The 23531-nt window shown below is 42.1% G+C and overlaps 2 protein-coding genes across 2 annotated transcripts; both read left to right on the forward strand.

Moving 5' to 3' along the window:
* LOC109241565 (F-box protein CPR30-like) lies at positions 4885 to 6069 on the forward strand. Its single transcript, XM_019408323.1, has one exon. It carries the CDS (start codon positions 4885 to 4887, stop codon positions 6067 to 6069), a length of 1185 nt encoding a protein of 394 aa, XP_019263868.1.
* Positions 18167 to 20645, forward strand: LOC109237935 (ankyrin repeat domain-containing protein 24-like). Its single transcript, XM_019404335.1, has 4 exons — positions 18167 to 18343; positions 19112 to 19496; positions 19759 to 20315; positions 20394 to 20645. Exons 1-4 carry the CDS (start codon positions 18167 to 18169, stop codon positions 20643 to 20645), a joined length of 1371 nt encoding a protein of 456 aa, XP_019259880.1.

The following is a 23531-nucleotide window of genomic DNA, read 5'->3' on the forward strand; positions in this document are numbered from 1 at the left end:
AATAGAACATGTTTACAGAATTGGTGTACACAGACTCATAGTAAGGAAAAAGTTCAAATTATGGTAAGTATAGGTCCTAGTGTTACAAGAGAGAATCATAATAATTGGCAACATAATTTAGACAGGGTGAATACAAGTCATTGCAACTACAAGGATGTCAAGGAAGTCAAGATATGCTAGAACCATACTAATAGGGAACATGATCAAACATGTTATATCGGCAAGATATCATCACGGCAAATTCAGAATAGGATAAGAAACGGGCTTGTACCATATATTGAATGAATACATTCATGCTTTTGAACACAATGAACTAGTCTATTAAAAGGGATATGAATTATGTAAGTAAAGCATGTTCAAGTAACAGGATTGATAGCAAAATTAAACACCAAAGAGAGGCTAAAGTGAAAAGGTCCTAAACATCAATAAGTTGCAACACATAGGTTAGATAAGCTTGAAAGGAATTTAATTTACTCAAATAGGGTTTAGGCATGCTATACACTTTCAATACGAAGTTAAAAGTTAAGGAGAGCTAAAATTGAAGTAGAACATATAGAACAACCCACAAGAACACATTAAGCAAAACTCTAGGAGTGAAAACATATGCTAATCACAGATACATATGAATGAATCTACGAAGTCCAGTGACTCACCACTTATGCGAAAAAACAAGAAAGAACAAAAGTTCATAGTGTTATGAATATCAACGAAGAGCAAGAATCCATAATCTCAGTGGCCTTGGCTTTCAACCAGCCAAGAACCTGAGTATAGAACAAGAGAATTAATAACAAAGAGCAATAACTTCAGTTTTTTAGTAAACGTTTTAATGATTTAGGTCCGTCTTAAGAGGGGATGGGGAGGGGTTTATATAGCAGTAAAATCGGATGTACAAACAAGGAAAATAATTGATTAAGCATAGGTAAGGAAAGAAATCAAGTAAACACGGACGAAAAAAGGGAGAAATCTTGCATGCAAGTTAGTAAAACAACAAAAAAGGAAAAGTATCAAACTCCAAACCCTAGTTAGGATTTTAAACTCAAAATCGGACAACTGGTATGAAGGATCCAGTTCATCTCGCGTATATGGATGAAATATCACACGAATCTTCAAGATTGAATCGATTCTCGTCCGATATAGATGTGGTATTTTCCAAAATTAGGAAAATTTTAAGAAATACCAAAATCGAGTAACCAGTACCAAAGGAACCCAAATATGATAAGCAAATAATGGTAAAATCCCATTATCAACGGGATTAGGAGAGGGGATTAATGGGGAGGCGTCTAGGGTTCTTCAGAGAGAGTGAGGGGGGTGAGAGGATTTAGGGGCGGCTTGTTAGAGGGATTATGGGCTAGGGCTTCTAGGTAGGAAATTGAAAGGGAGGGAATAGATATGGGTCATTAATCTCAGAGAATAACAATCACGATTAAAAGGTAGTTGGGTCGGGTTACTAGAAACGGGTCGCGACCGAGTTAGGGATTGGGTTAATTTGGCTTGGACTGGGGTATTTGGGCATGTGTATTAGATATTATAGGCCATCGTTTTGTCCTGAAAATAGGTTTAGTAAGAGGCAAATTTTTAAATACCCAACATTTTAGCAAAAAATAATTTATAAAAGTAATTAATAAATAAAAACAATATTATTTGTGCACTAAAATAATTAAAAATAATAACTTAATATTATAAAAATATAAAAATTTAATTTTGCATAAATAACGTAATTATACATGAATATAGGCTATTATTGCAAAAATGTGCAATTAGCCTAAAAATGCAAATGTAATTATGAAAAATTGAAGTAAAATATTTAAAAATATGCATGTTTGTGTAAATAATAGAAATAATAATTTAAAGAATAATTATTGAATATTTATACAATAAAAATGCAGAAGGAAATTATTTTAGGTCTTATAAAAATCATGAAAAATTATGTAAAATGCTTCTATGGGTTTATAAACCTAATTATGATGCAAATATATATATATATATATATATGTATATATATCAACATGCAATTGTGGCCGGCTCATAGGCAAAAAACTCCATGTCGTCATCTTCAGGGTAGTCCATGACCAATATGGGGAATCATGGTCCGATATTCTTGGTCGAGTACTCTTTTTATTGCTTTTTCAGACCCTGATCGTAACCCTTTTTTCTTGGCCTCGACGTCCACATCTAGGGAACCAAAAGATCCCCTCTTTCTTGTCTTTGTCTCCTCCTCCTTCACAGAGGCCTCGGTGGCGGGCTGTCCTAAAGTGGAGGGTTTTGTAGATAGAGATGCCTCATCCTCGTCCACTCCTCAGAGCTTGGTTGTCTTGGGAAAACCTGTGGAATGAAGAAAGGGACTTAGAAAAAATCACAGTAGAATAAAAAAGGAAATTCAATCGGGGTTAGGACACTCACCATGGGAACTGGCCTCCCACTTGCCTTTTGAGAGTTTGCACCACTCGCGCTCCAAGTACGTTAGTTATTTGCAGATTCCCTCGACCCTCTCCTTGAAACGGGGGATTTCATAGGGAACTCGGGCGACTGTTTCACAACGGGAAAACCAGGCGATTAGAAAGATGAATAAAACCAAAGAAGTAATTTTACAACTTAAGAGGAGATGAACTTATGTTTTGAGTTCCACTTCTCAAGGAACAACAAGAAATCGGAGGGAATGATAACCTCGATCTTTACCCCAGAGAATCTCCTCTGCCAGCCTCGTTTGCCGTCTTTGTTGATGCCCGATAAGGGAGCTTTCTTTGCCCATCAGACAAGCATGATTAACCCCCTTTGGAAGATTAGGGGGCCGTAGATGCGCAGTAGATGGTCGATAGTAAATCGGGGCTCCTCCATATTATTAACAAAATGACGGAGGAGAATCACGATCCTCTAAAAAGATGGATGGATCTGCCCGAGGTAGAACTCTTACCTTTTGTAAAAGTCGAGGACCACCGGGTCCATCGAGCCAAACGTGTAAGGGTATGTGTAAACGCTTAAGTACCCCTCCACGTGATTTGCAATGTCCTCATCGGGTCTGGGTATGACTATTTCCTTTCCGTCTCACTTGTAATCATCCCGAACCGTCGGGAGTATGACTTCAGTGATAGAGCAGATATACCTCCACACCTCATCACCACAATCCCCTTGTTTGGAGGACTTCTCAACCATAAAATCGTTGTCAATGAAGCAGCCTCCGGGAATAAAGTCTTTAAGGGGAGGTTCCCAATCTGCTGCCAGTAAGGTCGGTTTGATATTAGCGGCTGAGGTGGCAGTTAAAGGGGCTGTAATCTGAGGCACGGATTTTGTGATTTTCGTCATTGATATCTGGGAATATGAAGGTTTGAAGGCGGATATGAAGGTTTGAATATGAGTATGAAGATTTGAAGGTCAAACTTGAAGATTCAAAGACAAAATATGAAGATTTGAAGATCCGAGATGAAGAAATAAAGATGTTAAGAACAATGTATGAAAATTTGAAGGAACTATGCACAAGTAGAAAGTTCAGGGGTAACTTAAGAAGTTTTGAAGTCGGAAAGTAAAAAAGTGAAAAACTAGGAACTGAGGCTTTTATTGGAGGAGATATTTAATTAGTGACGTTTCACATTCAAGGACGATCAAACGACGGCTGACACGTGTCAGAAGTCAGAATGACGAAACTGATGGGATGTTTCATTGATTCGCCGACACGATTGTAGCATGCGGATGAAGGAACCGTGGTTAATGAATCACTTATTGTCGTTTTTATAAATCTGATCTCTGACAAGTGAGGGGACTATTTGTCTGTGGGTAAAATTGGGGATAAAAGTTACCCCCAATTTTCGGATCATGAAACGAGAGGACACTACGACCCGATATGACCTCGAGTAATAACGAGGGAATGGGAATCCATACATCCGAGCCCGGATATGACAAACGGTACACCGGATAGTGGAGACTGCCGAGTATGGGGTCTGAGCATAAATGGCCGAGACAAGGGGAAAAGATGGTTGCACACGATAAGCGTGAAGCCGTAATATCCGCCCTCAATTGGTTGCTACGATGCAAATTTTTCCCTACGTCAATTGCATATCAACGTTTACTGGAGGGAGAAGATTTATTTACCTTATTTAGACTTGGACTAGGGTTGGATGTCCCTTACTATATAAAGGGGAAAACCTTTTCATCTTAGAACCAATGTTAGCACGCATATCAAAGCAGTTAACTTAATTTTTGGCCTTTAGCTATTGTTTAAAGTGTTCTTTAGTTGTTTGTTTTATTAAGTTATAACCGAGCCCATTCCCAGGGCTAAATCGAAACCAAATTCGAGACGTCCAAAGAAAAGCCAAACTTGTTCATCCATTGCACTTGGTTTGATCGCTCTGACTCTCTTTAATTCAATTATCTATTGTTTATAGTTCATTCGTGTTAAATTAAATCGTACATCCTTTAACAGCATATCAATTTAATTGTTACTCATATTAAGGGTAAACAAACTTTAATTTGTAGAAATAACAAATTTGAGAACCACGAAATATACGGCAAAAATTTTCGTTGTCCAAAAAGGGAAAGCGTGACAAACATGCCGAGAAAAGATGCTTTGTTTCTTTAAGTAATCGGGATTATCTTGTTCAGACAACAACCGATATTCTCTCAGCAGCAATTCTGTGTATAGAATTATGTTCTTACGCGTGGGTAGTTTTTAGTTATGAAGAAATGAACTGCTGTTAAAAACCAACAAACCATGACAGATCGCTAAAAATTTGGATCCTCAACCAGGTAAAGCATCTGCAATCAAGCTACTGTAACTGGGCCATAAAGTTTGTCAAGATGAAGATATCGTAATCACTCTGGTAATAACTAGTTCAATATATGTTGTAATTTCATAAAAAATCATTATTTTCGGTAGAAGATTTTTCATAGAAGATGAAAGAGGTGGACGGTCAAAGGGATAGCCTTCCACATGATGTCATGATAGACATCTTGAAGCGATTGCCTGTAAAATCCCTTATGAGATTCAAGTGTTTATCGAGAACCTGGTGCGATGTGATATATAGCGTTGATTTTATCTCCATCCATTACAATCATGATTGTCTTTCAAATTACTTCACTCTGTTTAAGCGCTTCATCAAAATTGATGGGAATGATAGCATTTATTATGGTAATAATATGCTATCCTTCCATTCAAATGATGAATCATTCAAAACTATAGCATCAAATATAGAGTACATTGATAATTATATCGGTGTTAGCATTGTAGGTCCCTGCAATGGCATTGTTTACATTTCTAGTTACAGAAGTACTGCTTTGTATAACCCAACGTTAAGAGAATTTTTTGAACTTCCTCCTAGCATTCTCCCTCATAGCCCAGACTTATCTCCTGTTATAGAACTTAACACCTGTGTGATCATGACCATGGGAATCGGGTTTGACCCCAACACTAATGATTATAAGGTTATCAGAATCTTAATTCCTTTCCATGAATATGAATGGGAGGATACAGATAATTACTATAAGCTTGTTAGTAAAGTTGAGGTTTACAATCTAAGTACAAATTCCTGGAGAAAAATTGAGGATCTACAATGCTTAGTAGATCCGTGGCGTTGTTTTAATGTTTTGATTAACGGAGCATTTCATTGGCGTGGAACAAACCTATCACCAGCGGGTGATAATTGGATCGTTTCTTTCAACTTTAGTACTGAGCTGTTCCAAAACATTCTATTTCCTGAGGGCTTAGACATTGAACCGTGCAAGAGTCTTGTCGTCTTGAATGAATCTCTAGCTTTGATTTGTTACACCAACATATTTTATCCCCAAAACGTTGTAACGTGTCAATCGATTGACATATGGTTGATGAAGAAGTATGGAGTGAGAGAATCTTGGATTAAAGAATTTACCGTAGGACCAATGGTAATAGAGACACCTTTGTCAGTTTGGATGAATGATGTAGAACTAATGATAGAAAGCAACAATGGAAAACTTGCATCTTGTAACCTTTTTTGCGGAGAATTTAAGGATCTTAACATGTCTGGCGATCCAAACACATTAGAAATTGTTGTTTGCAAAGAAAGCTTGATTTCTATAAAGAAAGAGAGAGAGAAGTGGTCCTAAGACCATTGACATCTATGTTATATTGGCTATTTGTATTTGAGGTAAGGAATATTAGAATTGTCGAAAAAGTTCATCTGAAATAATAGAATTCACAGCAAGTTCATCTGGAAATAAGAATTGACAGAAAGTTCATCTGGAATATTAGAATTTATAAAAAGTTAATCTGAATATTAGAATTGACGGAAAGCTCATCTCTTGATGTCTTATTAGTGTTCGAAGAATATTATAAGAAAAAATTATGCCTTCTGCTTTTTTTATTGTTTACTTAGAAATGGATAACAATCGAATTTATACACGGTTTTAAGGATATATGGACTAATTAAAAACAAGTGGTCAATAGGCTTAAATGAGTAAATTAAAGATAGAATAAATGGCCAAACCAGTGATAGTATCGAATCCGGGCTCGGTTGTGACGCTGACAATTAGCCTGCCTTCGGTTCGGAACCGAACTCTTATGAAGAACTGTGAACAAAATTAAGAACTTTGAATAACCCATAGAAGACAAGAAAACAAATGTATATTGTCATGTTATGTGTGTTATAGTGGCCATTGAATAATCAACGTTCCCTTTATATAGTAGGGGAATTTTACCCTAAGTACAATTCAAAGAAAGGTAAAAATCTTTCTGTTCGCTAATCACTGATTTGCTGCTGATACGGACCGAGATTCACGCCTTCATATTCGGTTGGACACGGATAATCCTACGTGGTCATTTGGCAATACTTCCCGAGGTCTTAGAGCTCGAAACGGATATAGGGGTGTGGTCTTGATGGCTCCAAGGGCAGGTGTTTTGTTCGGGCCTTCATACGAGAGGATCCTTGCTTCGATTCTGATCCCTTGTAGTTACGTCATTGCTTCATTTGCCTCACCGGGAAATCGGGGTGCTCATTAGATTTGGTTTTACCCATATAAAGATAGTCCCCTCGTTTCTCAGAGAGAAGGTTTTCCGAAACGATGACAAACGATAGATGTTCTCCAGTTCCTTTTTCTGTACGTTACGATGAAGAAGTCGAAACATCCCATCAGTCGCGTCATTATGACTTCGACCACTGGTGAACCATCAACTGGTTGCCTCCGAATGTTAAGCCTCGCTAACCTTCCGATAAAAGCTCCCATCCTTTGTTCTTTTTTTTACTTCCCGATCAATCTTTTACCTTCGAGCTTCCTAGCTATCATCAACTCCTTTCAGACCATCATACCTTCATATTTTGATCTTCAAATCTTCATAATTGTTCTTAGGTTCTTGCCCAGATCTTCTTAAATTCATCATACCATGTTGTTTCAACCTTCAAACTATTCTTCCAAACCTTCATACTTCTTCTTCAAGTCTTCAAATTTTATCAGACAATAATGACTAAAACTTCAAATTCAGTTCCCCAACAGGAAGACTCTTCATTTACCCAGTCGGCCACTGGTACTGAGGCGGTCGATCCCGAAATAGTTGTCCTCAAGGCGGCTGCTCCCGAAATGGCTGCCACCGAGTCAGCAGTCGCCCAACTAGCTCCCGAGCTCCCTTTAAAAATATTTATTCCCAGGGGTTTTTCTATTGCGGACGACTTCAGGTTGAGAAACAATCATCCAAACAGGACGGGGGTGAAGGAGCATTGAGGTATATATGCTCCATTACCAAAAACGTCCTTCCCACGGTCCGAGAAGACTGTAAATGGGAAGGCAAAGATGTAGTAGTTCCCGGGCCTAAGGATGCCATTACTTCCCACGTAGAGGCGTATTTATGTGTTTACACTTACCATTTCACATTGAGCCCGGTAGATCCAGTTATATTGGATTCCTACAAGAGATACAAGGTGTGCCTTGGGCAAATCCACCCGTCTCTTTGGAGGATAGTAATCCTTATCCGCTATTTTGTGAAAAACACCGAGTACCATCATCATCGACCATCTGCTCTGTCTATACAATACCTGAATATTTTGAGGGGAGTGACCAAGCTCACTCGCCGGGCTATCAAGGCCTCTTCTCGAGAATGGATAAAGTCAAGACCGAGGCTGGCAGGGCGTTTCATCTGGGTGAAGACCAAGGACTTGATCCCTCCTGAGTTCATGCCATTCCACGAAAAGTGGAATGCATCTCATAAGTGTGGCCTTTCCTTAAGTGTCAATTTTCTTTCCTTCATCATCATTTTGTATATGTGGTTGTACAGTTGTTTCTCGGGTCCAAAATGCGGTCCCCCATCTTATGGAGTGGATCGAAGGCATCTGCAAACATATGTCATACTTCGAGCACTCATGGTGCAAGCTTTTTAAGGGACGATGAGATGCACATTCTCATGGTGGGGCTCTCCTTCAAATAGCTATTATCGTGTTCTTAGCTCACATCATACTAACTTCTCTTCTTTCTTTTATCGGTTCGCCTAAGACCATCAAGCTTAGGCCTTTGGGAGGGGACGAGGACGTATCTTTGTCCATTGATCCATCTGTTATGGGACAACTTGGGGCTACCGCGGGGGAGAAGAATAAAAGGAAAAGAAAACCTTCGAGATCCCCGGGTCTGAGGCAAAACCAAAGAAGAGGGTGACTCGCAAGCCCAAGAAGAGCACCAACTCCAGGGTTCCAGACTCAGATTCGGTTCTCCGGCTCAGGGATGAGCTGGAAGAAGACGACATTTTTATCGCCCATAGACCGAACCCTCCCGAGGAGCAAGAGGCAGCTGAGGGGGAGACTCGTGAGGCCGACCTCCCTCAGGATCAAGATGTAGATATGGAGACCGAGGGTAGGACCCTTCAGGACGCCTGCTTCACTCTGAAGCAAGCGCCCGATGTAATGGAAATTATGGGGATGCCCGCCTAGACCGAGTCCACGCTTGAGTAGGCCCAAATAGGGAAAGAGAAAGTCGATAAAGGGGTTCATGGAGCAGACGATCCCTTCATTCTTTCCTTGATGGCATGGACTCGTCTACTTTAGAAGATTTTTCTTGGCTGAGTGACCTGGAAGTCCTGAAGAAGGATACATCATCAGAAGCTGGTGGATAGAGTTCGAGCCCAAAACTTATTAATTAGTTTCCTGCTCCGAGTGTGGACCCCGATCGCAATAGATCGGTTATCCTTACTGTCCCGGAGGATGCCCAGGTTTTATGCTCCTGTACGAGTATACAACTACCTTTGATGTGTGGTGACCAAGGTAGACCAGGAAAAAATAAATAAGGTGGATAGGCCGTGTCTTTTCAATGAGGTGCAACAAGCTCTTAACCAGGTATGGCATCATTACATCTCTTTGAATTTTACTTAGGTTTGGATATTTCTCATGACTTTCATTGATTTGCTAGAATCATTACATTAACACAAAGTATTCGTCCGGTACCGTGTCGAGGTCAATAAGTTTGAGTTTGAGGTCAAGGAGCAGGCTCAAAAAGGGATACGTACAAGCTCCTCAGCGAGCAACAAGACAGGGTCATCAAGGACCCTCAGGACGAGCTAGTTAGGGATCAGAAAGAAGCATTGGTCCTGAGGCAGGAGCATGCCGACTTGGTCAAAAGGTAAAGGTCTTTTAAGTTAGAAACGAGGAACTAGTCATAGTGGCAAATGACAAAACCTCGCAGGTCCAACAAAAGATCGACCAAGTCGGCCAACTCCAAAAGGAGATGGACGAGATTTAAGCCTAGGCTGATGGGTGGTAGAGCAAGATGGATCTGCTGGCTTCTGAAAAGTGAACTACGTTTAATTCCAACATTATGTTGAACAATAGGAATGGATTCAGAAAAACCAATATCGAGTTAAATTTATATAAACCATTACTAAGACCAGAAACATCAAGTCTTGAAAGTGAAATCAAATTTCTAGAAACTCAAGGTACATAAATAATTTGTAACAGATCAAGGTGACGTCTAGTCTCCAAGATCAAACTATAAGTCCTTATGCCTTCAATTGGAGCCTTCATACGATTTCCCATGAACAAGAAATACTTATTTGGATTTGTTTACCTCGAAAATGTGAGTAACAATTAAAGATAATTTGTGATTTTAAAGATATGTGATATATTCTAATACTAGTGATCATACAAGTAATATTAAGCTTAAATAAGAAGAAATGATGAACCAAATCAACGCTGTTCAAATAGTAGGGGCCTTAAGTTTGGTTATCCAGGGACCTCGAGGTCAGCTTAGACCAATAAAGTATGAATAATAAAGCAAAGGCAATAAAGCTGAAGAGTAATTGTTGAGCATGTTAAACAAGAGTAGAATAGAATTTTCTATTACAGTGAATAATGTGATCTCCCATTACAAAATGATTGGGGTCCCCTTTAAATAGGAGGAGAAAACCCTAATATAGTAAATTCCTTATTGTGGTAAAGAATTCTATTGGTATAGGTGTATAACAACCTAGTACGGACCTGTACCATTTCGTACAAATCTTATCCTTTAATTTATGCCATTGTCCACGTGTCCTTAAGAATTTCTCGCTCTTTCTTGATTGACTACGAGATTGTGCTTCCCTCGATGCAAGCCGTGTCAGGCCTTCGATCAGCTTCATCGGGGTATGTGTACCTTAGACGAATCTGACCTCTACTTCGAGTCTCCCGGACTCGGACCCATAGCTCGGCTTAAGACTTCAAAATCATGCTCCTCGATTTTGACCGTATACAGATACTCCCCGCGTTTCTTCGAATGGAATGATATGAAACGATTTGAACCTTGATTTTCCGAGCCTCCAATGATGACATCATACTCGGATGCCAGCCTTCGAAGTGACTGAAATGTCCCATCACCCCCATTCCCCAAAAACATTGAATGCACGCCAATGTTGGTCGGCCACTAATGCCACCGTACCGTCACTGTCCCTCTATAAATATGGGGAATTTCCCCTAAGTAAAGAACTTTACCCTTTCTTCAACCTTTTCCTATGTTCATCTCTACATTTAATCACTTGTTTCCTTCACCTCTTTAAACACCGAAAAACACCAAGCTCTTGCCGGAAACACTACATCCCTGTGCACCCGCATTCCTTAGCTTACAACCATGGCCAAAACTGCCAAGACAGTCCCTAGAAAAGATAAAGCATCATCTTCGTTTCCCTCATGGATGGCCAAACCGGTGGTGCCGCCAACACTTGAAGAAATCACCCCTGGTGATTGTATCATCAAAAAGGACTTCAGTATCGAGAATCCTCCCGATGTCGAGGGCCAATGCGAGCACGTATCCCGATACATTAGCTTGATAACTAAGCAGCTCATCAGGGATGTAAAGGAGGATTGTTGGTGGGGAGACGAGGTCGAGGTTTATATCCCGAGGCCCGATGAAAGCATAACCACCCACAAGGAGGGGTTTTTGAGTGTTTACACTTATCCATTCACACTGGGACCCCTAAATCCGGGGGTGATCGACTTCTGCAAGACATACGAAGTCACCCTCGTTCAAATCCACCCTTCATTCTGGCGTATCTTGATCATGCTGCGGTATTTTACTAAGAAGACCGAGGGTTTGGAATTCACCCTCAGTCACCTAGTTCGGTTGTATCGACCCTAGTTATTCTGAGGGCTCATCAAGCTGCAGCGTCGAACCGGGAAGTCCTTCTTTGCCAACACCGATGAAACCAAAGATTGGGGTTGGATGAGCCGATTTGTTAGAGTCGGGACTTCGGACCTCATCCCCGAGGAAAAAATGTCGTTACCGGAGAGGTGGAACTTTAACTGTAAATGGAGTACGTATTTTTTGTATCTATTCATGTTCTTTCATTTTCCATAACTCTCTTATATTTCTTTTGGCAGCCGATGCTTGGGCGCCCCTAGTTGTGCCCGATCTCAAGGATTGGGTCAGAAAATTAGCTGCCACTTCTTCCTACGACAAGCGCAAGTGGCGTGAATTGGCGAAGGGCCAGTGGGAGGCCAAGAACCACGGCCTTGGAGATGCGTCCGAGATGAGGCCAGCCCTGCCTGGGAAAAAACAAGTCTTTCAATCCAAAGCTCGAGAAGGACAACAAAAGAAAAAGGGTCTCCAAACCCGAAGACCCTCAAGACAAGAAAACCTCCACATGAAGGCTACGGAAAAGGTTTGCTCAAACAGGCACATACTCAGCCCATGACTCCCCGGATGGTTAGGAGAATGATGACGAAGAATCAGCACTGGTGACTCGGACTAGGAAGCTAGTCGAGGCAGCCGAGCCTTCCGAATTAGAAAATCCACCTCGTGGTAAGGATGCCTGGAGAGAAGAAATAGGAAAGGCCCCTATGTCCCTGGAGGTTGAGATTGTCCCTCTATCTTTAGCTGCTATACCGGAAGGGGTAAACGTTGATTCCCCCCATGCTAATGATAATGCCCCGAGTGAAGAGCTCGGTGCCGCGACAACAGGTCACTCAGTTTCACTGCCAACTTATTCTGGGGGGCAATCGAGGAAGCCAACGCTTTACATATGCCCGAAACAAATAAGGTCATTGAGGACGATCCCTTTCAGGCTTGCTATGCTGGGATAGAGGATGCCAACGACCTCAACGATGAATCCTACATTTTTGAGGAGGCCCAGCATCTCCTTATTTGGGTACGTACTTACTTTTAGCAATATAATTTTTTCTTTCTACCTCTTTCGACTTATGTGTCTTTATTTCATGTATAGGCCGTTGCAAAGTTCAGAGCTAAGCCCAAAACTTATTAATTAGTTTCGTGCTCCGAGTGTGAACCCCGATCGCAATAGATCGGTTATCCTTACTGTCCCGGAGAATGCCCGGGTTTTATGATCCTGTACGAGTATACAACTACCTTTGATGCGTGATGAGCAAGGTAGACCAGGAAAAATAAATGAGGTAGACATGCCGTGTCTTTTCAATGAGGTGCAACGAGCTCTTAACCAGGTATCGCATCAATACATCTCTTTGAATTTTACTTTGGTTTGGATATTTCTCATGATTTTCATTTATTTGCTAGCATCGTTACATTATCACAATGTATTCCTCCGGTACCGTGTCGAGGTCAACAAGCTCGAGCTTGAGGTTAAGGATCAGGCTCAAAAAGGGATACGTACAAGCTCCCCAGCGAGCAACAAGACAGGGTCATCAAGGACCCTCAGGACGAGCTAGTTAGGGCTCAGAAAGAAGCATTGGTCCTGAGGCAGGAGCATGCCGACTTGGTCAAAAAGGTAAAGGTCTTTTAAGTTAGAAACGAGGAACTAGTCATAGTGGAAAATGACAAAACCTCGCAGGTCCAACAAAAGATCGACCAGGTCGTCCAACTCCAAAAGGAGATGGACGAGATTTAAGCCTAGGACGATGAGTGGTAGAGAAAGATGGATCTGCAGGCTTCCGAAAAGTGAAATGCGTTTAATTCCAACATTACGTTGAACAACAGGAATGGATTCAGAAAAACCAATATCGAGTTCAGTTTATATAAACCATTACTAAGACCAGAAACATCAAGTCTTGAAAGTGAAATCAAATTTCTAGAAACTCAAGGTACATAAATAATTTGTAATAGATCAAGGTGACGTCTAGTCTCCAAGATCAAACTATAAGTCCTTATGCCTTCAATTGGAGCCTTCATACGATTTCCCATGAACAAGAAATACTTATTTGGATTTGTTTACCTCGAAAATGTGAGTAACAATTAAAGATAATTTGTGGTTTTAAAGATATGTGATATATTCTAATACTAGTGATCATTCGAGTAATATTAAGCTTAAATAAGAAGAAATGATGAACCAAATCAATGTTGTTGGAGCAGCATTGATTACAATAAAGTATATACAATAAAGTAAAGGCAATAAAGCTGAAGAGTAGTTGTTGAGCACGTTAAACATGAGTAGAATAGAATTTTCTATTGCAGTGAATAATGTGATCTCCCATTACAAAATGATTGGGGTCCCCTTTATATAGGAGGAGAAAACCCCAATATAGTAAATTCCTTATTGTGGTAAAGAATTCTATTGGTACAGGTGTATAACGACCTAGTACGGACCTGTACCATTTCGTACAAATCTTATCCTTTAATTTATGCCCTATTCCACGTGTCCTTAAGAATTTCCCGCTCTTTCTTGATTGACTTCGAGATTGTGCTTCCCTCGATGCAAGCCGTGTCAGGCCTTCGATCAGCTTTATCGGGGTATGTGTACCTTAGCTAGATCTGACCTCTACTTTGGTCTCCCGGACTCGGACCCATAGCTCAGCTTAAGACTTCAAAATCATGCTCCTCGATTTTGACCGTATACAGATACTCCCCGCGTTTCTTCGAATGGAATGATATGAAACGATTTGAACCTTGATTTTCCCGAGCCTCCAATGATGATATCATACTCGCGATGCCAGCCTTCGAAGTGACTGAAACGTCCCATCAGCCCATTTCCCAAAAAACATTGAATGCACGTCACCATTGGTCGACTACTAATGCCACTGAACCGTCGATGTCCCTCCATAAATATGGGGCATTTTCCCTACGTAAAGAACTTTACCCTTTCTTCAACCTTTTCATATCTTCATCTCTATCTTTAATGACTCGCTTCCTCCGCCTCTATAAACGCCGGAAAACATCAAGCTCTTGCCGGAAACACTACATCCTTGTGCACCCGCATTCCTTAGCTTACAACCATGGCCAAAACTTACAAGACGGACCCTAATAAAGATAAAACATCATCTTCCTTTTCCTCATGGCTGGCCAAACCGGTGGTGCCGCCAACACTTGAAGAAACCACCCCTGGTAATTGTATCATCAAAAAGGACTTCGGTATCGAGAATCCTCCCGATGTCGAGGGCCGATGCGAGCACGTATTCTGATACATTAGCTTGATAACTAAGCAGCTCATCAAAGATATAAAGGAAGATTGTCGGTAGGGAGACGAGGTTGAGGTTCTGATCCCGAGGCCTGATGAAAGCATAACCACCCATAAGGAGAGGTTTTTTAGTGTTTACACTTACCCATTCACACTGGGACCCTTCGATCCGGTGGTGATAGACTTATGCAAGACATACAAAGTCACCCTCGTTCAGATCCACCCTTCATTCTGGCGTATCGTGATCATGCTGCGGTATTTCTCTGAGAAGGCCGAGGGTTTGGAATTCACCCCCAGCCACCTAGTTCGGTTGTATTGGCCCTAGTTATTCCGAGGGCTCATCAAGCTGCAGCGTCGAACCATGAAGTCCTTCTCTGCCAGCACCGATGAAACCAAAGATTGGGGTTGGATGAGCCGATTTGTTAGAGTCAGGACTTCGGACATCATCCCCGAGGAACAAATGTCGTTCCCGGAGAGGTGGAACTTTAACTGTAAGTGGAGTACATATTTTTGTATCTATTCATGTTCTTTTATTTTCCATAATACTCTTATATTTCTTTTGGCAGTCGATTCTTGGGCGCCCCTAGTTGTGCCCGACCTCAAGGATTGGGTCAGAAAATTAGCTGCCACTTCTTCCTACGACAAGCGTAAGTGGTGTGAATTCGCAAAGGGCCAGTGGGAGGCCAAGAACCACGGCCTTGGAGATGAGGCCAGCCCTACCTAGGGAAAAAACAAGTCTTTAAATCCAAAGCTCGAGAAGGACAACAAAAGAAAAAGGGTCTCGATACCCGAAGACCCTCAAGACAAGAAAACCTCCACTCAAAGGCTACAGAAAAGGTTTGCTCAAACGGGCACATACTCAGCCCATGACTCCCTAGATGGTGAGGAGAATGATGATAAAGAATCGGCACTGGTGACTCGGACTAGGAAGCCAATTGAGGCAGCCGAGCCTTCCGAACTAGAAAATATACCTCGTGGTGAGGATGCCCGGAGAGAAGAAACGGGCAAGGCCCCTATGTCCCTAGAGGTTGAGATTGTCCCTCCGTCTTCAGCTGCTATACCGGTGGGGGTAAACGTTGAGTCCCCCCATGCTAGTAATAATGCCCCGAGTGAAGAGCTCGGGGCCGCGACAACTGGTCACTCAGTTTCACTGCCAACTTATTCTGGGGGGCAATCGAGGAAGCCAACGCTTTACATATGCCCGAAACAAATAAGGTCATTGAGGACGATCCCTCTCAGGCTTGCTATGCTGGGATAGAGGATGCCAACGACCTCAACGATGAATCCTACATTTTTGAAGAGGCCCAGCATCTCCTTATTTGGGTACGTACTTACTTTTAACAATATAATTTTTTCTTTCTACCTCTTTCGACTTATGTGTCTTTATTTCATGTATAGGCCATTGCAAAGTTTAGAGCTAAGCCCAAAACTTGTTAATTAGTTTCCTGCTCCGAGTGTGGACCCCGATCGCAATAGATCGCTTATCCATACTATCCCGGAGGATGCCCGGGTTTTATGCTCTTGTACGAGTATACAACTACCTTTGATACGTGGTGACCAATGTAGACCAGGCAAAAATAAATGAGGTGGACATGCCGTGTCTTTTCAATGAGGTGCAAATAGCTCTTAACCAGGTATGGCAACATTACATCTCTTTGAATTTTACTTAGGTTTGGATGTTCTCATGATTTTAATTGATTTGCTAGAATTGTTACATTATCACAAAGTAATCCTCAGGTACCGTGTCGAGGTCAAAAAGCTCGAGCTTGAGGTTAAGGAGCAGGCTCAAAAAGGGATACGTACAAGCTCCTCAGCGAGCAACAAGACAGGGTCATAAAGGACCCTCAGGACGTGCTAGTTAAGGCTCAAAAAGAAGCATTGGTCCTGAGGCAGGAGCATGCCGACTTGGTCAAAAAGGTAAAGGTCTTTTAAGTTAGAAACGAGGAACTAGTCATAGTGGCAAATGACAAAACCTCGCAAGTCCAACAAAAGATCGACCGGGTCAGCCAACTCCAAAAGGAGATGGACGAGATTTAAGCCTAGGCCGGTAGGTGGTAGAGCAAGATGGATCTGCTGGCTTCCGAAAAGTGAACTACGTTTAATTCCAACATTACATTGAACAACAGGAATGGATTCAGAAAAACCAATATCGAGTTCAATTTATATAAACCATTACTAAGACCAGAAATATCAAGTCTTGAAAGTTAAATTATATTTCTAGAAACTCAAGGTACATAAATAATTTGTAGTAAATCAAGGTGACGTCTAGTCTCCAAGATCAAACTATAAGTCCTTATGCCTTCAATTGGAGCCTTCATACGATTTCCCATGAACAAGAAATACTTATTTGGATTTGTTTACCTCCAAAATGTGAGTAACAATTAAAGATAATTTGTGGTTTTAAAGATATGTGATATATTCTAATACTAGTGATCATACAAGTAATATTAAGCTTAAATAAGAAGAAATGATGAAAAAATCAATATTGTTGGAGCAGTAGGGGCATCGAGTTAGGTTATCCAGGGACCTCGAGGTCAGCTTAGACCAATAAAGTATGAACAATAAAGTAAAGGCAATAAAGTTGAAGAGTAATTGTTGAGCACGTAAAACAAGAGTAAAATAGAATTTTCTATTGCACTGAACAATGTGATCTCCCATTACAAAATGATTGGGGTCCCTTTTATATTGGAGGAGAAAACCCCAATATAGTAAATTCCTTATTGTGGTAAAGAATTCTATTGGTACAGGTGTATAACGACCTAGTACGGACCTGTATCATTTCGTACAAATCTTATCCTTTAATTTATGTCGTGGTCCACGTGTCCTTAAGAATTTCCCGCTCTTTCTTGATTGACTTCGAGATTGTGCTTCCCTCGATGCAAGCCATGTCAGGCCTTCGATCAGCTTCATCGGGGTATGTGTACCTTAGCAGGATCTGACCTCTACTTCGAATCTCCCGGACTCAGACCCATAGCTCAGCTTAAGACTTCAAAATCATGCTCCTCGATTTTGACCTTATATAGATACTCCCCGCGTTTCTTTGAATGGAATGATATGAAACGATTTGAACCTTGATTTTCCCGAGCCTCCAATGACGACATCATACTCGCGATGCCAGCCTTCGAAGTGACTGAAACGTCCCATCAACCCATTCCCCAAAAACATTGAATGCACGTCAGCGTTGGTCGGGCACTAATGCCACCGAACCGTCGATGTCTCTCTATAAATATGGGGCATTTTCCCTAAGTAAAGAACTTTACCCTTTCTTCAACCTTTTCCTATCTTCATCTCTATCTTCAATCACTCGCTTCCTCCGCCTCTGTAAACGCCGGAAAACACCAAGCTCTTGCCGGAAACACTACATCCCTGTGCACCTGCATTCCTTAGCTTACAACCATGGCCAAAACTTCCAAGACGGTCCCTAAAAAAGATAAAGCATCATCTTCCTTTCCCTCATGGCTGGCCAAATCGGTGGTGCTGCTAACACTTGAAGAAATCACCCCTGGTGATTGTGTCATAAAAAAGGACTTCGGTATCGAGAATCCTCCCGATGTCGAGGGCCGATGCGAGCACGTATCCTGATATATTAGCTTGATAACTAAGCAGCTCATCAAGGATGTAAAGGAGGATTGTTGGTGGGCAGACGAGGTCGAGGTTCAGATCCCGAGGCCCGATGAAAGCATAACCACCCACAAGGAGGGTTTTTTGAGTGTTTACACTTACCCATTCACACTTGGACCCCTAGATCCGGTGGTGATCGACGTCTGCAAGACATACGAAGTCACCCTCGTTCAAATCCACCCTTCATTCTAGCGTATCGTGATCATGCTGCGGTATTTCTTTGAGAAGGCCGAGGGTTTGGAATTCACTCTCAGCCACCTAGTTCGGTTGTATCGGCCCTAGTTATTCCGAGGGCTCATCAAGCTGTAGCATCGAACCACGAAGTCCTTTTTTGCTAGCAGCGATGAAACCAAAGATTGGGGTTGGATGAGCCGATTTGTTAGAGTCAGGACTTCGGACATCATCCCCGAGGAAAAAATGCCGTTTCCAGAGATGTGTAACTTTAACTGTGCATGGAGTACGTATTTTTTGTATCTATTCATGTTCTTTCATTTTCCATAACTCTTTCATATTTCTTTTGGCAGCTGATGCTTGAGCGCCCCTAGTTGTGCCCGACCTCGAGTATTGGGTCAGAAAATTAGCTGCCACTTCTTCCTACGTCAACCATAAGTGGCGTGAATTGGCGAAGGGCCAATGGGAGGCCAAGAACCGCGGCCTTGGAGATGCGTCCGAGATGAGGCCAGCCCCGCCTGAGAAAAAAACAAGTCTTTAAATCCAAAGCTCGAGAAGGAAAACAAAAGAAAAAGGGTCTCGAAACCCGAAGACCCTCAGGACAAGAAAACCTCCACTCGAAGGCTACGGAAAGGGTTTGCTCAAACGGGCACAGACTCAGCCCATGACTCCCTGGATGGTGAGGAGAATGATAATGAAGAATCAGCGTTGGTGACTCGGACTAGGAATCCAGTCGAGGTAGCCGAGCCTTCCGAACTAGAAAATCGACCTCCTGGTGAGGATGCCCGGAGAGAAGAAACGGGCAAGGCCCCTATGTCCCCGGAGGTTGAGATTGTCCCTCCATCTTCAGCTGCTATATCGGAGGGGGTAAACGTTGATTCCCCCCATGCTAATGATAATGCCCCGAGTGAAGAGCTCGGGGCCGCGACAATAGGTCACTCAGTTTCACTGCCAACTTATTCTGGGGGGAAATCGAGGAAGCCAACGCTTTACATATGCCCGATACAAATATGTTCATTGAGGACGACCCCTTTCAAGCTTGCTATGCTGGGATAGAGGATTCCGGCGACCTCAACGCTGAATCCTCCATTTTTGAAGAGGCTCAGCATCTCCTTATTCGGGTACGTACTTACTTTTAACAGTGTAATTTTTTCTTTCTACCTCTTTCGACTGATGTGTCTTTATTTCATGTGTAGGTAGTTACAAAGTTCTGAGTGAGTTGAGACAATGTGAGGTCGAGATCAAGAGAGTTTTGGGCGAAGAGAAGGCCTTGAGGCTTCTCTGCAGCCGGACGGAAGAGGAGCTTAAGGACCTCCGAACCGCTTTAGCTAAAGCTCAAAAAAGTGAGTCCGAGCTGGATGAGCAGGTAACTTTGATTTTAACAAAGTTCGGCACTCTTGGCCCTTCTTCGGAGGCTAATACTTTGATATCGCAGATGCAACAAAAGTTGAACATGATTGGGCAACTCCGGTGCAAGGTGGATCGAGTTCGGGCTGATTGCCATCAGTGGAAGGAGAACATGGATCGACTTGTTGCCGAAAAGGAAGCTGTTAAGGCTCAACTGGCCTCAGCTGAAGCTCAGCTCCGAGGTATTGAAGCAAAGGGCTTGGCTCAAGCCAGGGAAATCAAGGAACTGGAGGCCGAACTGGCAAAAGCCCGGACCAAAGCTGCACATGCTAAGGCTGAAGCTGCACAAACTAAGGCCGAAGCTGAGAAGACGAACGTTGCGGCTGATAAATTAATTTCTATATACGTGAGAGAAACCACGGCCGTTCAAGAAGAGTTGAGGGAGGCCTTCGAATGGGCAACATGAAGCAATGAATTGGCTAAGTGTCAAGCCCGGAGGGAGACTCTCGAGGAAATACATGATCGAGGGTTCAACCTTGCCGAGGAGATAGCCGAAGCACAGGCACGGGAAACCGATGCTAGGTTTCTTATCTCCTCCGATGAAGAGGATATGGTGAGTGGCTGCGGGGACGAGGAAAGTGAAGAAGCTGCTCCCGAAGGGGAATATAATCCCAAAGATAAAGCCACTAGAGATGAAGACGGCACTCTTGGGGACATGGCCCCGAAACTAGAGTAGGTTTCTTTTTGTACAAGGGCCCCTCGTGGGCATTGAAATATGCTTTGTAAATATACAAATGAATATAAAGTAGCATTTTGCTCTGTTCTTGATTTGTCTTGACTTTTATTTTGTCCCCGTTTATGAAAAATTCCGATGATTCAAATGCTAAGTTCGAGTATCGGTTTAGACTCGTAATAAGCCCATAGGCTTTTATTGCCCAACCCCTTAGGGTTTTAGATCCCCGAGCCAAACATAAAATCAAATTAATGCGAGCTTGGGGTAACGGGGCCTTTGGGTCTAAGTAAAACGAGAACGGGGTCTCAGACTCCCATAGGTCTTCGGACCTATACTTCTTTTAAGTTGGCCCTTGGGCTCTTGTATATCGTCCCTTAGGCTTTTTTTTTTAAATTGGCCCTTAAGATCTTTAAATCGGGCCGTTTCAGCCTCTAAAATGGCTATATAATTTTTCTCTCGTTTCGGCTAAAAGACTTAGTGAAATTTTAGTTATGCCTTAGCATGTGTTTTTGTACCCGTTGGGTTTTTCGAAGGATCGACGTATCGGGACCTCATTAGTCATTTTTTGCATGGACATAATCGAATACCTCTTAAGGGTTTTCGAAGGCTGGTGTTATCGAAGCCTTTGGATTGTTCGAGGGCTGATTTTTCGAAGCCCTTAGATTTTTTGTGAGTCGAATTTATCGAGGCCCCTTATATTTTGCTTTTGCCGGGGGTAGCCTGACTTAACCGGTTTTTCAATGTTTGATGTCCTTTAATTTTATAGAGAAAATAGGACATCTCCGAATCACATTATTTTGGCCGTAGCCTTTATATGACTGTAGTCTTTAGTATTGCCGTAGCCTTCGGGTTTGTCACATGGACTTTTTTCCCGATAACTTTCTGAACTTGTTCGAAAAGTTAGTCCCCGAGTAAATAGGCCTTGGACTTTGTTTCGAGAGGGTGCCTCTTTGAGGTCTTATAAGTCTGAATTTTCGATGACTCGGGTGTATCGATTGTTAATGACAGTCCCTGAGTATTTCGGGGTGCTTTGGCCCTTGAGCCGCTTCCCGTAGGATTGTAAGTGTAGAGCTCGTATGAGATACAAAGTGTTTTGGATATTACTAGAATGCTTCTTTAAATAGTTTATACATGTGCACATGTTTTTCCGTCGGGGCTCGTTTATTCTATATGGACACGGTTCATTTGACCGTTTGGCCTGTTATAAAGTTCTCCTATCGAAACCCTCTTGGGCGTGAAATATCTTTCTCAAATGTATAACCTCGAGGGTGATTCCCTCCAGTATTCGAGGTTGATCGAAAAGAAGCCTTGAATACTTGTTGAGTGACCCTTAGGTAGCATACAGGTGTTGCCTGGTTAAAAACCTTGCCGGTAAAACTCATTTGGGATAAACCCGATCTAAGGGAAAATAATGCAACGCATGCTTTCAAACCCAAGGTCTTCGAGCTGAAAGGTTCCTCGATGCATCCAATTGGACATTTGCCATGAGTTAGTTTTGTAAACGGCCAAAATTGGAATAGTTAGACTTTGGGGTTATTTTAGCGCTCCATGCCCGACCTCGGGGAGCTCGAAGTAGACTTTGAAATGTGGCCCCTAGGTGCGTTCCCGGGGGAAGCACATTGAGGGACAATCTCGGAGCAGTACAAATCGATGATCATCATGGAAAGGCGGGAAAGATCCCAAGAACACGTGGCAAGAACTGATCAGGCCTGCGAGAATAGTACCAATCCATACAAAGCCATTATACAGCTGTACCAATAGCCTTTTCCCGTCATTATTAGACATGTACTATGTTGTGATCTCCCCCCTATATAAAGGGGACCCTTGTCACCTTGTAAGGCATTCAGATTATTACACAACATATTGAAAACAATACAACATTCTCTGCTCTTTGCTAACACTATTGTTCTTCACATTTATTGCTTATTTCTTTCATTGTTCATTTATTGTTCTCCATTTATTGCTCATCATTTACCGTAAAATTCCATCTTTAAGGCCCTAATTATCATTGATTCTTCATCAATCATTCATAGATATTAGCCCCTTCTAGACCTCGAGGCCCTACTCCAGCTAGACCGAGGCCCAGCTTTGTGACCCTATTGGTTTGCATTGTTTATTTTCTTTACTCACATCTAGCATCTATTACCTAACAACTAGTGTTAAGATAAATCACGTATTTTTAGAACCACAAAATCAAATATAATTGTAGTTACCATTTTCAAGATAAATAGTTTGGCGCCTACCGTGGGGCTAAGAATAATAGTGATTGTTTTGGTGCTAGTTTTGAAAATACAAAGTTATACTTCACACTTTTTCTTGTCCAAGGATAGCTGATTTCTGGTCAAAATGTCTAACTCAGCAAATGCATGCGAGAACAATGATATTGGGCTTCATGGGAAGAACGGACCAGAAGAACCTCAGCATATTCACATGATGGTTGGAGAAACCAACCCACCTGGACCCGTGTTCAAACGGGCCAAAGTGCCATCGCAATGGAAAAGCAAACTCGGAGCTATGTACCCAGGGACGTTCTTATATTAAGAGAAGAAGATATCGCAGCCTCGTCCCCAGCGCATAATGATGCATTGGTAATTTCTTTCCTTTTTAATAACATTCAAATTAAACGGGTGCTCGTGGATCCAGGTAGCTCGGCCAACGTAATCAGGTCGAAGGTGGTGGAGCAGCTCAGATTGCTCGATCATGTCATATCCACCTCTCGAATCCTCAATGAATTCAACCTAGCAAGCGAGACAACGAGAGGAGAAATCACCCTCCCAGTCAACGTGTCCGGTACAGTTCAAGACACCAAGTTTCATGTCATCAAAGGTGACATAAGGTACAATGCCTTACTTGGAAAATCGTGGATACACAACATGGGGGCGGTACCAT

The sequence above is a fragment of the Nicotiana attenuata genome, chromosome 1 (assembly GCF_001879085.1).
Source record: "Nicotiana attenuata strain UT chromosome 1, NIATTr2, whole genome shotgun sequence".
Classification (NCBI taxonomy): Eukaryota; Viridiplantae; Streptophyta; class Magnoliopsida; order Solanales; family Solanaceae; genus Nicotiana; species Nicotiana attenuata.

What these genes read in the sequence shown, in the direction of transcription:
- LOC109237935 (XM_019404335.1), top strand. Translation starts at nt 18,167, where the DNA reads ATGGCCAAAACTTCCAAGACGGTCCCTAAAAAAGATAAAGCATCATCT. An exon ending in TCGAGGGCCGATGCGAGCAC is followed by an intron (nt 18,344 to 19,111) that starts GTATCCTGATAT and finishes TTAAATCCAAAG; the next exon opens with CTCGAGAAGGAAAACAAAAG. An exon ending in GCTCGGGGCCGCGACAATAG is followed by an intron (nt 19,497 to 19,758) that starts GTCACTCAGTTT and finishes TTTCATGTGTAG; the next exon opens with GTAGTTACAAAGTTCTGAGT.
- LOC109241565 (XM_019408323.1), top strand. Translation starts at nt 4,885, where the DNA reads ATGAAAGAGGTGGACGGTCAAAGGGATAGCCTTCCACATGATGTCATG.